General features: G+C 46.3%; 1 protein-coding gene across 1 annotated transcript in view; it reads left to right on the top strand.

Annotated features, from left to right (window-relative positions):
- The window catches only part of LOC136781728 (UPF0489 protein C5orf22 homolog), a 147,331-nt gene that overhangs the window by 46,449 nt on the left and 85,560 nt on the right, over positions 1-15,322 (top strand). The window contains exon 4 of the mRNA XM_066740731.1: positions 10,090-10,216. Coding sequence (XP_066596828.1) covers positions 10,090-10,216 — 127 coding nt within the window. The remainder of the gene's footprint in view (positions 1-10,089; positions 10,217-15,322) is intronic.

Consider the following 15,322-nt stretch of genomic DNA (forward strand, 5'->3'; position numbering starts at 1 on the left):
AGAGAGAGAGAGAGAGAGAGAGAGGCTGGAGATGTCTTTTTCCCGGTCTTTTCTGGAAAAAGCACGCGCCTCTTATTGGGAAAAAATATCAACACGCTTGTCGAGTGAAATTTTCTCTCCGAGCTACGGCTCCTCCTAACGACTTTCATCCGAGCGCGTTATTGTTGTTTCCGCTGTCGTATCCATCCATTCGAAGGTCAGAGTTCAGGCCGCACCCTCTCTTACACGCACAAACACGTATAATCGTTAGATTAACGCTCCGGCAGGAGAATCGTTAAAAGATTGGACAGTTTTTCGTGAGAAAGATTAGATAGAGAGTGTACAGAGCGAGTAAGAGCGTTGTGAGCTAGGAGAGAAAAGAATGTTATGCAGACCGCGCGGGAGCAAAGAGGTACATTGAGAAACGAGATTTGTCAATAATTACAGGTTAGCGCGCGTTTTATTCCGTCGTAATTCATAAGCGGTATTCTATTAAGGTTGCAAGGAGATTATAGACCGTGCCGAGTCATGCGTGAGGCCCCCGAGGCTCTTCTGCTCTTCCTCCGCACGGGGATCGCTACACCGGGCAAGGTCAATCCACGAGCGAGATACTCTCGCGGTCGACGCACCTCTTTCCATCGAGAAAAATTTCTTCATTCGCTGATAGCAATACCAGTATACAGCTAATTTACCTTATTTACCATTTAGCAGCCGGCATGTCAGCCGGATATCCTGACGAGATCGGCACATCCGGTGCTCGTAGGATATCAAAAACAACAACGTAACATCCAATAATCTGATTAAACGGGGTCCAGCAGCGGTAGCAGCAGTCGGAGCAGCAGAGGTGGCGTGACTGTCGTAATAGGAGTGATACATCAATATAGGGAATATATATATATATGTATATGTATATATATATATATATAGATAAATGGATAGAGGTAGAACTGTGCGTTGTTGGCTTTTTTTATTTAGTAATGCTTCACGTTCACTCCTTCTAATGGCGATGATCACACAGCGGGCGTCCATTCGTACATCGCATACGGCAAAGCCGAAAAGTCACTCAGGAGGGTTGGCTAACCAAGCAAGCACAGACCCTTTGAGCCTCTCAGCGGGCAACCTGTATTCAGCGGCTAAGAATGAATCGTCCAACATTTGTCAAACATCGCAAAAAACTACAATTCTCACATACTAACTCCTTCCAACTCTCGAATGCGCATAAGGCTCGCATTCTTATGGCTCTGTTGTAGAATTGAAAGGGAGGGGGAGGGGGAACGAGCAGCACGCCTACGTATTACCCACAATACATATCAATAGCGAGCTCTTAATTGAGAGAGAATGCATAAAGTTATTTATCTTTGAGAACCACCGATCCTACAGCCAGCTGCTGGTCTTGGTGTATCATCGTCGTCGTCGTCGTTGTCGAGAGATCCTTCCCGCCAGAGACATTAATAATTCACGACCGAGCGACACTCTAGGCATCTGCTTGTACGATATTTTTAGTTCGCCTCGGAAATTTGGAAGGGGCAAAAAATTCAACTGTTACGCAAGCATAATCGCGACACCATGGATAAATCAAACAAACGGAGAGACAGGAAGGCAAAACAGAAAAGTCAAGAGAGAGGGTGATAGAGAGAGAGAGAGAGAGAGAGAGAGAGAGAGAGAGAGGGGGGGGGGGGGGGAGGGTATTACCCAATGAACCCGAAGCTACCAATACACCCTACTAAATTTATGGCCTCGACCCTATCAAATTCGTCCGGTATCTCTCAACATTTCGGTATACACGCGATAGATAAATTTCTGACGAAGCTTTTTACTTTACTTTACATTATTCTCTGATGAATATAAATCCCGCAGGTTTCCTCGGCGAGGGACGGCGAAAGGAAGAAAAACCTTTGCGAGAGATTCCGTTCGACAGGAGGTTTTCACGTAGACGCAACGTCGCTTGATGCTGACAAATGACCCTGTTTTTTCGAGTTCCGCTGTTTCTTCGTCTTATTAGTATCAGAAACAGTGCGAGAGTCTCCGGACCGGACGTATACGTTGTGCATGTTTATATATATATATATATAGACTAGCTTCTTCACTTTCCTTTATCGAGTTTTACAATGAAAGAGATTAGTCGACGAATAAATATATAGGAGGGGCGCCGAGAACAGAAGGCTTCCTCCAAGAGCGCGATTCTCCCGCAGAAGGTCTTCTTGGCATTTCCCACGACGGCAAACCACGCCACATCACGCCAGAACACATCGCGGCGCGCCGCGACTTTGGCCCGGACATTTGGTCCAATAATAATACTAATTTTGTCTACCGGGGAAACCTATTGTCCAGTCGATGCGTATACAGCGGACGCAGTCTTTTATTGTACTCGCTCGTACATACCACCTAGCCTCTCTTCCCGCAGACACGAGGATCCTTCCATCCTGCCACACACGCACGCACAACCTACGTATAGATGTTAATTTGTTGATAAATTTTAGAAAGGAAACGTGCGTGCAATATATGAGAGAGATGAGAGAGAGAGAGAGAGAGACGACAGGAAGTGGGCGTTCGATGGAATTCGCCTGGAAGCTGACAACTTTACGTTTATACACAATTTCGTGAGAAATTGCATTCACAACTCTTGCAAAATAGGATCTTCCTCGTGACACGATCCATTTTTCTGCCGACTGAAGACTGTCGGCACACTCGCGCTGCGCTACGTCCCTACACAGGGAGAAAAACGGATGTACAGGGTCTAACAAAATAATTGCGATTTCTTCCATATTATCAATCTTTACAACCGTCCAAATGCAACGCTTCGACCCGCATCAAAATCGGTGCAACGGTTATCGAGTTATCGACTCCCAAAGATTACCGATTTTCACCATCCGCCAAGATAAAAAAAAACGAATGTCCTCGGAAAATCCTTAGAACGTTCCGGGAATATCCTCACGTCCGTCGGACATGTCCAGCATGTCCGCTGAACGTCGTGCGATGTCCGAACATTTTTTCATCATTTGCGTTAATTGTGACGTCATAGAAATAGGGCAGCAACGCCCGGCTCTGTTCCACTCGGGTTTAAACGGCTCGCAACGACGAAGAATTCGGAAAGAGAGGTTACCTTGAATAGTTGCGGTTATTTCGCTACACCCTGTATCTATATAGATTGCAAAGTTACTCCGGCGCGCAGCACGAGCGTGAATTTGCCGCTACCGAGTACCGAGTTGCACAGCACCAATGCACAAGCAGATATTATTACTAATGACAGTGGAGAGGAGAGAGAGATGGGCTCTATGCCTCGCGCTCGTACTTTCACTCTCGGCCTATAGATGTAGTTTTTTCTAGAACACGCGTAGCCCACATTCCTCTCTTCCACAATACAGGAGAACCGCTCGAAAGTGATTGTTCTCCGGTTGTACAAATAGCTCTGTGACCTTGGTAGTGCTAGCTGCCAAGTTGCAGCCACGTGGGTGTCTACATCCACATGGCGAAAAGTCTTGATTGCTACAGCCTTATCTCGTCCAATTGAAGCGGCCATAGCCGGAGCGTAGGTAGTCCCCGGTTTATCGGCATCTCGCGCACCTGGTTCCACGTAATTCTCGCTCACGGATGGGATAAATCTGCGCTATTTATCGGTACACATTTAACCACGGGCGACCTCTGAATGCCGAATGAGAAACTCGTAGAGGTCTATATAGAATGATTTTTCAACTTTGCTATATATATATATATATATATATATATATATATACTCGCGTTTCTCCTGTTCCGGCAAAACGGTCGACCGTGCTGGTCTTGCCGCGTTAATTGACCATATTATGGAAAATAGGAGGGTCAAGTATCCAGTCGGCCTATGATGTCATCGTCACGTACACGCGTACAATGCGAGAATTGGCACGAGCGTATGTACATGTACAGTTGTATAACGCGCGAAAGAGACGCTCCGCTCCCTCTTTACGTTTGCTCGCTTTTAACGCTCGTCGTCGCGTAGGCTCGCACATGCGCGGCCAGGCAAAAACCTCGAGCTAATATGCGCGTTCACAAAGTAAAGCTCATCAACGATACACCACCAACACGTGGACGTTCAATCTACGAACGAAACGGCAGAGGCTGGTCAGGAAACTTGGAAATGGCCATTGTTCCTACGTAAAACGAGAAACAACGTCGGCTTTAAGACGCCTGAATTGGATGGAAGGCCTTCTTGGGTAAGACTGCCACCATTGTTTCTCGCCCCTTTATCCCTCCTTTATAAAAACCCGGAAAAAGAAGGAGAAGAGACGAGATGAAAAGAGAGCGCGCGCGGGACGGTAGCTAGAGAAAAGAAAGTGGAGAAAATAAAGTGAGAGAGAGGAAAATGTCGTGACAAGTATGTTAGGAATAATGAAAATTAGCGCGTATAAGACGCTCGTAAGCCTTGACGTTATTGGGGAGAGATAAGTTTCTCGGTAAAGTATCGAGAGAGTTGCGAGTTAAGTATAGAGACGATAGCATCTGTGGCCTCGGAAAGGCATAAATTCATGCTACTATCTTAATCTGCGTTCATTAGGCCATCGGTGCCGATAGAGTCATTAGGGGACACTTAATAAATAGGCGAAATGCGTCCGATAATTTAGGCGCTTCGACGAGCCTTCTTCCTCTCCCTCTCGCGCTCACTCGAGCGGGAGTCTCGCGAGTATTTTGAACGCGCGTCAATCGAGTCGCCGAGCGATCACTTTTTTTTTCAACGCGTCACCCATAAACCTATTAACGCGGACCCCGTCTCTCTAATTTTATTTTCTTGTGTTTCGCTATAACTCGTTGTAACGTTATCGCTATCGTTATCTGTATCGATATCGGTATCGGTATCGGTATTCCGGACATCTGCAGTTGGCACACGTGTGCATTATACACGCGCGTGACGGGGCTTAAGGTGGAATAGCAGGAGAAGAGTCGTTCGTATATATCTCGAGTTGCTGCACCTCCCATCCCCTCCACGCGAGATATCGTCGGCCTCATACATTTTCATTCGGTCTTAGCGCTTACGGAAAAGGAGGAAGAAGACGTGGAAGAGCGGGAAGGGGGAAGAAGCGGGGGGGGGGGTGGAGGGGTACGACCGGACGACGTGCCATGCAGGTTTGATCGGCCGAGGGTACTGCCGCCGAGTGCCGCGCACTCTGCAAACGGCAGAGCCTCGACACGACCACGCTATATCCTAATATGGTGCTCTCAGTTATCGTAACAGTTTACAGTCAATGGCCCTCTCTCTCTCTCTCTCTGTCCGTCTCAAAAATTTTACATCTTTATCGAAAATATTTCTACAAATATACATATATTGATGCCTTTTTCCGTATACATGATAATTGATGCAGAAAAAAAGTCACCACGCCGTTCGCGCGTTTGTTCGTTGTTTTGTCTCAAAGCGATTTCTACACGCTTTTAGAAGACAGACTGGCTGACTGGCTCTGGCTTAACTTAGCAGCTGGCTGGCTATATCTGTGTTGTTGCAAAACACAGCTGGATTTTGCAATTCCCTCGAGCCTTGCTTTTGCACGTGCACGTGCGATTATAGCAACGGAGAGAGATAGAGGGAGAGAGGGAGAGAGAGAGAGAGAGAGAGAGAGAGACTAACAGGGACTTCAAATAGCATTCGTACAGTGCTTACAGGAATAATGCACGCCATTGGCCAGTGCCGAGCGACACGCGCTCGACCGCTAATGAACGCTCTCTGGTTTAACTAACCCTCTCCGTGTCCTGTCCAGCCGTTAATATCTTTACAACCGAGAGATAGCGAGGAAAAACTTTAGCGATTTTTCTGACTTTAAATAATAAGCATGAGAAACGAGCTGTATGTACAGTCTCTTCTTTGAATTTACGTATGATTTTATAAGATAGTATAATAATACTATATGTCCCACGGCTATGCGAGAATTATGCCGAGGCTCGGCGAAACCATTCGTGGAACTGCATCGCTATCTATCCTCCTTTCGCAAAAACTCGATGGAAGGGAACAGTCGCCAGACCAATAATTATGCTATTTAACAATATATTCATGACCAATTTTTTCCTGCAAATTTATAATTTAGAAATTATCTCTCAACAGTTGCAATCTTCCGTCTTGTTTTCTCCTTGAGAGTTTCGAGCTAACGTGTTTCGGTACGTCTCGTTGTGCGGCCGTTCCTCGAATCGTGGGCTTGGATTTTGTTGGTAAACACAGCGAGAGATCGACGGTGTAATATTTTGATGGTATTTATGCGGTATTGGTATAGAGAGCGTATAGTCTGACGAAATATACACGAGAAAGTTCCGGTAGCGTGACCTTAAGCCGAGGGGTCAGTAGCAGTAGCGAAAACGCGTCCCTATCTGCACAGCTACATCGGTGCAGCCTCGTAAAGTCTCGTGGCGGATGGTGCACTCGTGATATTCAATGATTCGAGAGCTATAAGCTTTACCATTAACATCCGTCGGGATAGTCATCGTGGTCTTCCTCGTAAAACTGGACTGTCCCTCTTTGCTAAAATCACGGGGAAGAGAGTGTATGATTTTTTGCAGGTCCAAGTGTCTCGATAGGTGTGTAAAATTGTCGTGGTAGGATGCGGAAGTATGGGTTACCGTACGTACGGGAGTTACCGCATCATTGCCGCTCCCCCCTCCCCCTCCCCCTCTTTCCCTACAAGAAACCGAGTGGCATTGTTCTCCCCTCGTACATACTGTGACATACGTCCACCTCTACTCGTTATGTCTCCACCCCCCCCCCCCCATCTTTATATCTATCTTTATCGTCTCTCTTTCATCACTGGGTTTGGTTCGCTCTCCCATTCTCCGCTCTCCTCCCGTTCTCTCCGATTCTCCGAGCTCTCCCGCGTTCCCCTATACAGGCAGCGCGCAGCGCAGCTCCTTGCAGTCAACCCGCCAGAGCCTTGACCGGTGACCCGGAAGCCGCTGCCAATGCTTGCACGCGGTGTACGAGTCTCTCTCCTGACACTTGAAATTTTTAACTTTCGTACGACCGACGGATCATCGTATGCCGTACGCCGTTTCCAATGAACGCTCGATGGGAGGAGCTGATGACGCGTGCTTTTAACGAAATTAGAAAGGAAAATGAATAGGAGCGGAAGAAAAAATTGCGGGGACAATGTCTGGTGATTGGTAGTAGAGTCGCTCCCCGGATCCTTGGCATTCTCACGAAGCGGTAAAAGCTGCTATGCACGCTCGTGTCTGTATGGGTGCGCGAGTTGCTCGGTGGTAGGAGCCCTGCAGTAGCAACAGCCACAGGTTCTGGACTCTCCAGAGTCAACTAATGAACACAAAACATGTCAACAGCCGTGGGAAGCTGGTAGAGTGAGCAGTGAGCGTTCCTTTTTGCCAGTGTACATGGCCTCGCTATATACTTACCTTACTTACACCGTTTTACCAGAATTCAGTCCAATGCTAATAGCTATCACATATATGTGCAGCCTATGTATATATGAATATAGTATACACATGTGTCCGAAAACCATTATTTCTTACACTTCCTCGCTTCCTGTTTCATCTTAAAAAAATTTCAAATGGTAAGCGGGGGGAGAGAGAGAGAGAGAGAGAGAGAGCAAGGCTATCTTTACCGGTTGCTCAAAGTGTACTGTTGTCAATCATTGGCTACCTGATAGCGTGACGTTGCGTATAACACGCATTTTTCTCCAGAAAGTCAAGAGCAATGACTCGGTAACATTGCGCGATAGTAGAGAGGAAAGAGTAGAGATCGGTTGGTAAAAATCTAATGTCCTCATAGAGAATGATAAAAAAGAGGGAATTTTCTAATGGCAGGGTCCAAGTCAATTTGAAAGTCGGGTTGAGGCTTGCCGCCACACGACGACGAGAGCTATCCTAATAATACGTTTTCAGGCGAAACTGCAAGTGCGCCTGGTAAACGTCCCAGCCATAACGACTGTTTGCTCGAAATGACCATTTAATGGTAGTGCCGCTAGGGTATTTTAGCTTAACCGTCCTTCCCATTTCCTGAGGATGGCGCTTCCCGAAGGATAACACGCGATACGAAAGTCCAGAGCTTCCAACCCCCTACTTACTACCACCCCTACCATCGTAAAGATATTACACAGAAAACCATTTCTTCTTAGATATTTTACGAGCCATTGCCAGACTTTCGTCAGACTAACCAGCAGAGCCGCGCTAATCGATCAGATGCTGCGAGAAATCGACTCTCCTCTCTCAATAATCTCTTTCTCCGAGCATAGCTTCCTTCTTCCAGAATGGCCGCTGCCGCGCGCCAGAGACGCTTCGAAAGATTTTCCGCGAATTCGTTTGTATACAATCTCCACGCTCCGTCGCGACCAAACACGTCGTGACACGACTCGAAGCAAAACACAACATTGACCGTTTCAAGAATCAACCAGCTAATCCCTGAGAGTCGACTGTTTCTCTTGTTTACATATAGGCTCGCGCGAGTTTAGGCTACCACGAAATACCGTGCACATCAACACAATGACAGTGAGATGAGAATGTGTATTGGTGTATATGCATACTATCAGCACAAACTATCGGTCAATTTTCGCAGTTTTTGAGTGTAATTTATTTATACGTATATAGTTACACATTGACACTTTTCTATCATTGTGTTGATGTGCACGGTCCCTATATAGCGGTTGAGCAGAAGCAGGTTGCACGGTAGTCGTCGAGAGGTCGTCGCGTCGAACGGATGTCCGAGAAGAGTTTGTTTTTCTTTTTACAATCACAAATCCCATGCAGACTATACGGAATCGAGTGTTGGAGGGAGCGTGAACGATGATGAACGAGCGCACACGAGTACTCGTGGTTAACGGTAATTATTTAATTCCCGATCGTACAGGAGATATCGGTGTGTGTGACGTAAGGTTTTTATGAAAAATCTCGGATGATTCATGTAGCACGTGTGGTGCGCGCGCGCGCGCGCGGATACTCCTGTGCGTTCTCGCGTGCTTCCTAAGCCTTCTCTCGCTTTCCCGGAATACTCCCCATTGTCGGCCATTTCTACCTCTTGCTGGAATCCCGTTAACCTAGCTCTCCGTTTAAGGAGGAGCGAGACAGCGATCAGGGAGACTGCGATGTAGATACACACACACACGCGTGCACACACTTTCACGTGCGCGCGCACAGACCTTTTATCATTATTACGTCCTTTTCTCGCGCGAACACGTGACAAGAGAAGCCACTCCGTCGACAACGATTACCATATTGCGTGTGGCTTTGCGAAAAAGAGAAAAGTCACAATGGCGAGGTTATTCCTTCTTTCCGGAAGCACCGGCTTAATTAGATAATCCGATGAAAAATTAGATTTCAATTAATAAGATGAGCAGGGGTATACATGTATGTATAGTTTTTACCGCAGCTGTACTTTTATACCGAATACAGGCAGCTAATTTGAACCCTAACCTTATGTAAGGTTTTTCTCTGGCTGCAGTTATATCAAGGAGGAAGACCTATCGATACCAAGAAGATGGCGCAAGAAGAAGATTCTCGGTAAACTGCTCATACCGGAGGCATGTTCTAGTCGGCCGGCAGGCCAGGTTACCTGGATTTTCGCTAATTGACCATGGCGAATAAGAATTCTCCTCGCTCGAGCGCCTTATGGCCTGCTCTCCCTATCTCTCTGATTGAAAAACACTTAATGGCCTAGTCTCGAAAAACAAGAAGGATTTAACGATAAACTATATATGAAACTCGAGTAATTTCGAGCTGGCTTGTTTGCACACGAGTCATCGCATGCGTGAAATTCGAGGAGTGGCCATCACCCTCTCTGCCACTACTTTTTTTCCCTTTCCTCTTAACCATTTAGCAAATTGATTCCATAATGTCGACACGGCTACGCTGCTACACGTCGGCTTACCCCGTCGCGCGGCGCGGCGCGACGCGGTGGTTGCAATCCGCAGCCACGCTTCTCCCAGTTATCAGATCAATTTCGAACTCTCTCGATTGACGCGAGCTTTCTTTCATTGGAAATATTTTATTAATGGCAATCAATTGGATATCCGATAAAGACCAATGGTTAATCAATGTATAATGTCGATAAAAAAGCACTTTTGCCTTAGACTGCGGTACAACAGTCGGAAAGAAAAGCCTGTTGAGTATTTTCTTTAAGATACGATGAATCACCTTGTTCATTTTTTTCCTTTGCAGATTGACTAGCACTGAATCTTATTTTGTGAGCGAGGGTCTTTACGCTCCTCTGGAGGAGCTGGAAAATACTCGCAAAGTCACTCTTCACGTAATAACCATCGGCTCCTTCGTCGAAGGCGCGTCAGGGGTAAGTATGGAAAGGCGAGAGAACCGAAATCAAAGCTTTCTCCTATTTTGGTCAAATATTCCCCGTGCGTTTCCTCGTTTAAAAAGGGGTTTTCCCTTGTTCGCTGAAGGATTAACGAGTGAGGGGTAGAGGGGGAGGGGGAGGGGCAGGAGGAGGAGGAGGAGGAGGAGGAGGAGGAGGTTGGGAGAACTGGTTCGCATCCCAGCTCTCGTACGCCTCATTACCTGACCAAGGGGTCCTCTCAGCATTTTATTTATTCGTCTATTCCGGAGGATGGTTATTATAATTGCTTGTCGCTTCCCGTGATTTATTGCCCAGCGACTAAATGCTCGCTCTTTAACGACTAATTCCTCCATCTAATAAGAAGCTACCGGTCTCTCTCACTCTTCGCAAAACCAACAAAACTGTATCCCCGTGACAAACTTTAGTCGCGACCATTCAAAACGCAATTTTCTCTCGGGGATAAACCTAGCGGTGTATCGTTTAACAATAAATTATTGCCAGAGCGTTGAAAGTGGGAAGAATCTCTCGGAAAGTGCCTCATCGGAAGAGGGGAAGGGACTGGCGCGAGGTAAAAATGCGTTTTGAAAGGACGAGCCTCTATACTCGCGATTGATCCAGTTGCCGGCTGTCGGAGGGCCATAGAGCTTCGCGAGAAAGCACGGATCTTTGGAAGCTCGCGTTGAAGCATGTTGCGTCTCGGGTATATCGCATTGTTGTCCGGCTCTAAAAGATACAAGACGGAAGCACCTGCCAATTGGTACGTCGTCGCGCGTACCGTCGACAGTTTTACGATTGCGACGATTCGTGCGCGAGTACTGGTATATATGTATATATAGGATAAGAATGATATTGGTCGATGGTAAAGCTCTTTTCGAGTAAAAACGTGTAAGGTATAATGGCCCTTGACGAGGAATGGCATCGTAGAACGCGCTACGGTGAAAAGCAAAGCGTACGACGACGCGGTTAATACCGACGAGCCATATCCGGGACGTCGTTCAATAAAATTAATCGCTTTTGCTACGTTGCCTGAATAATTTATACCTCTTGCTTGACGTGTCCAAGAATCAGCCAATAATCGCCTACGCGCGTCTTGTCAAGAGAAGCAAGGCGTGCTCGCAATACTCTTACTCTCGCTCGTTGCTGCTGCTCGATGCAAAAGCTGCAACGAGCGCTTATCCTTCGGCACGAGGATTGTCTAGTTTGACGATCGATGTAGGGAAGTATATATATATATATATATATATATTCTCTGACTGCACAATGCGAGCGCGCGCGCGTGTGTGTGTGTGTGGTAAAACCTAAAGCACTCCTGAAAACTGGATCCGATTCTTAGTTCCCCTCCATCGCTGCACCGTCTCGACGAAAAAGCATCCAAGACGGACTTTCTGCAACTATACGCACTGGTATCTCCATACAAAGCCAAAAGCTGATTCTTAGTAGCCGCGAGGTCAACACTTACATCGGGACATGTTTGGTCGAGGAGAGAAGAACCTGCCAGGCTAAAAAACTTGGCTGCGTATGATCTCGGGAGCATCCGGTGTTTCTCGTCTCTTGAACGCTCAATCTTGTCGAGAGATACCATAAAATAAACTGTATGATAAAAGTGCAAAACTCTTCTGACTCCTGCATTGTTTTTTCCTCCCGCTCATTTCGCTGTTCGCTCGTAAAACTATATTATCGTTGCTTATTCTTCCCTCCAATTTGCATAATTTATTTTAGTTCCTCGTTAGAGCGTGAAACGATGCCATTTTAGCACCAGCCGAAGCAAAACTTTGTCCGACGCCGCTACGATTCGGCCGGATGTAATAATATTTATTAGGCTAGTGTTTGCGATTTGCACAGGGGAGAAACAATAGGCGGATTGTGCAAATTGGCTATAGCATGCGCGGATGTAACACTTTGTCTCGGTATGCGGCTCTCGAGCTTTCGCGACCAAAGAAATTTGTCCTATACCAATAACGCCGTTCGCTCTCGGTGCGCGGGATTCTTTGTCCCGATCGAGCCGAGAAGGTATAGATAGCTATATACCTACATATATATATATATATATATATACGTAGCTCGATCTTGTTGCTCTTGACTCGCTCTATCATAATAATAACCGAGTGGATCGAAAATTGTGTAGACGCTCGTAATCTCGGTGCGTGCTTTTAGTGCTTAACGCGAGCAAGATAATCGCCATATTTATTGCATGGAGATTTCGTGCGAACCCTGCACGAGTTATCGCGTTTTTTCACTTATCGCCACTCGCATAACGAAAGCTCAGCATCTCTCTGGTAAGAATAATTATTGAAAGAATCACAGGGGTATTCCTCGATATAGGATCTAACGATGAATGGGGCAAAAAGAGTTTGCGCGTACACACTCTATATACGTATATATATATATATATATATAAAGAGGGATAGAGAAACTATCGCGTAGCGTAGAACGCGCAACGGCGACGATTTATCGCGACGTCATTGCTGTTATCTTGTTCGGTTGGATTTCACCTCTGACCCGAGCGAAGAAACATGCACGGAACCCAAAAGCACTTTCTGCGCCGTTATTAGTCTACATGAAAACCGACAATGACAATGTACAATTCGCTTGCACGGTCCCAGCTCTCGACCTGAACAAATTCATTTCAATCGAGCGATTCAATTCTCTCACGTCGAACGCACGTCTGATTGGTCGGACGGCCGCTCTCGGCCAACTATCCGACTGACCGAAGATTGACCGAGGACTGAACGTTGGAGCATCGATCGATGCCAGCGAGAGTGCGTCCATTGCCGAAGAGAGCATCGGATTCCATCCAGTTATATCGTTGTTCCGCGTCCAAATCGCGGAAATCGTTTCATTATCCGATCTCAGAGCCGTAATCGGGTATTGTGTGCTAAACACCTTGAAATACGCGCGAGAGGGGGTGACCCCTTTACCTTCCTCCTCCAAAGAGTGGTCGTTCTTTTGAGGTGTTTGCCGCGTCAACTCGGCGCCAGCTTCGTAAATAAGACTCGAGATGAAGTTTAGCGCAGGCTCGTGTTCGAGGCAAACGGAAAAATTCTATGCGTTGTACAATCCTAACGTTTCTCTATTGGATTTCGTAAGATAATGGGAGACGGATAGAATTGGCTAGTTATAGTTGGGCTAATACCACGATATATCGAGTCTTACTGCTCCAGTCATGTGGAAGTGGAAGGTGGCGCAATGTAGCATACATATCTGTAGTTCTGACCCACTTGTGTAGTTCTGCTGCTTGTCGAGCGCAATGCGTGTTGCCTTGTATACTACTTACTTTTGTATATCGCTGAAGAAACGCCGGAATGCTGCAGCGACTTTCACTCGCGCGCTGCTCGGTTCGATTCGGCTCGATTCGGCTCTACTCGTGTCAAGTCGCGTCAAGTCGCGTCGCGTCTCGGCTCTCGTCTCGGCTCTCGTCTCGATTATGCCAGGAGGAACCGAATCTCCATTACTTTACGCGGAGTAGTAAAGTTTTTTCTTCTCAAGGTGAAATGTTAAAAAATGTAAAATTATAACTGATTAGAAGCTTTATTATCGAGCTTGGCGCGTTGGACGACGCAAAGCGATAATCATCGATAATTTCTCTTCCGCATACCGATTTGGCGGCTGGACGCGACCCTGTGGGCAGAAACTGTGACGTTCGGGACATTAATCTCTCTCTCTCTCTCTCTCTCTCTCTATATATATATATATATAATGTGCCAAGCTTCTCCGTATACCTAGCGCACGATCTCTTGCCAACTCTTTGCTTCGGAAGCGCGCGAGGGTCGATCGACCGCCAAAAATTTCAAGTGTCGTAAATTCGTTCATCGACGTTTGCCGTTTAAGGAACGGTGTCAATATTGACACGACTCTCGGGGTACGGACACTACAGAGGATGCAGCCTCGCGTACAGAGCTAGAGTCCTCGAAGGACCCTGAATCTCGAGTGGGTTCGTTTCACCAAGATCCTAGACGAGAGCGAGCAAAGTGCTGGGCAAACAAAAAGCGGGCGTCGTGCACTCGAACGGTAGCGTCCCGACGCGCGTATACCCAGAGGATCATGTCCGTATCGTTCATCGTCATCATTTTTCTGCATCTATACCCTTTCGAAGCCAAGAGAATGCTTCGTTTGTCAAAAGTGTCGAGGAAAGATGAATAATACAAAAACTACATTGGAGAAGAAGAAGAAGACGAAGAAGAAGAAGAAGAGGAACGGTTAACGGGTAGCTCGACCGACGACGTGGTTACACGTACAGCGTTCTTCCAAGTAAGCCTCGACGACAAAGTAGCATGCGAATGAGTCTTCGTTGACCAAAAAGGGATACCAAGGAAACCAGCCCTGGATATATATATATTATGCTACCCTCAATAATATTCCATCTGTTTTTTATAGGATACCTCTTGAAATATCGTGCGGTACCATCCAGCGAAGAGTTTTTTTTCTGGATAACGAGAAACGTTCAAAGTATTGCAGAGGTCGAACGAATAAAAATGGAAAATTTTCGAAGCAACTCTATATGATCCTAACAGAGCACCGAATCTTTCGTTCACCGTTTCACGATGGCACACACCTGGCTCCTCGATGGTACTACTGGAGAAGTAGGACTGTGTGATACGTAGGAGTAGGAGCAGGAAACGTAGCTGGGCGTATGGAGGTGGCATCGAAGGTGGAAAACCCTCCGGGAATCTCTAATAAACACCACCATTGTATGCTAATTTCAAAATGTATACTTTGGCACGTTGCAAGCTTATTACGCGTGCGCCAGCCTCGATGCACTTACATACCCTCTAACTTTTTCTCTAACCCACGGTGAACCATCAAATTAACCAACGCTTCTTCTCACTTGTCGACTTAATTCTATAAAACTGAGACTTTCATTGAAAATTCCTTTGATAATCGTTGTTGAGCGTTGGCAAGAAACTGTGCGTTATTTAAGAGGAAGAAAGCCTGATTTAGATCACTACTTTAATTGGATCTAATGGTGTAACTTCAAAGATACATGATATTTGTAGGTTTAAACAGTGATGAAGCAAAATGTTTAATTGTAGTAGCCCAAGGATTCAGTTGTTTCATTAAGCGTTGTGTTGTTATTGCGATAAACAGAATTTAGTATTTTTCAAA

This window comes from Prorops nasuta, unplaced genomic scaffold (assembly GCF_024137725.1).
Source record: "Prorops nasuta isolate Cenicafe-Biocafe unplaced genomic scaffold, Cenicafe_Pnas_1.2 PNAS00002, whole genome shotgun sequence".
NCBI lineage: Eukaryota > Metazoa > Arthropoda > Insecta > Hymenoptera > Bethylidae > Prorops > Prorops nasuta.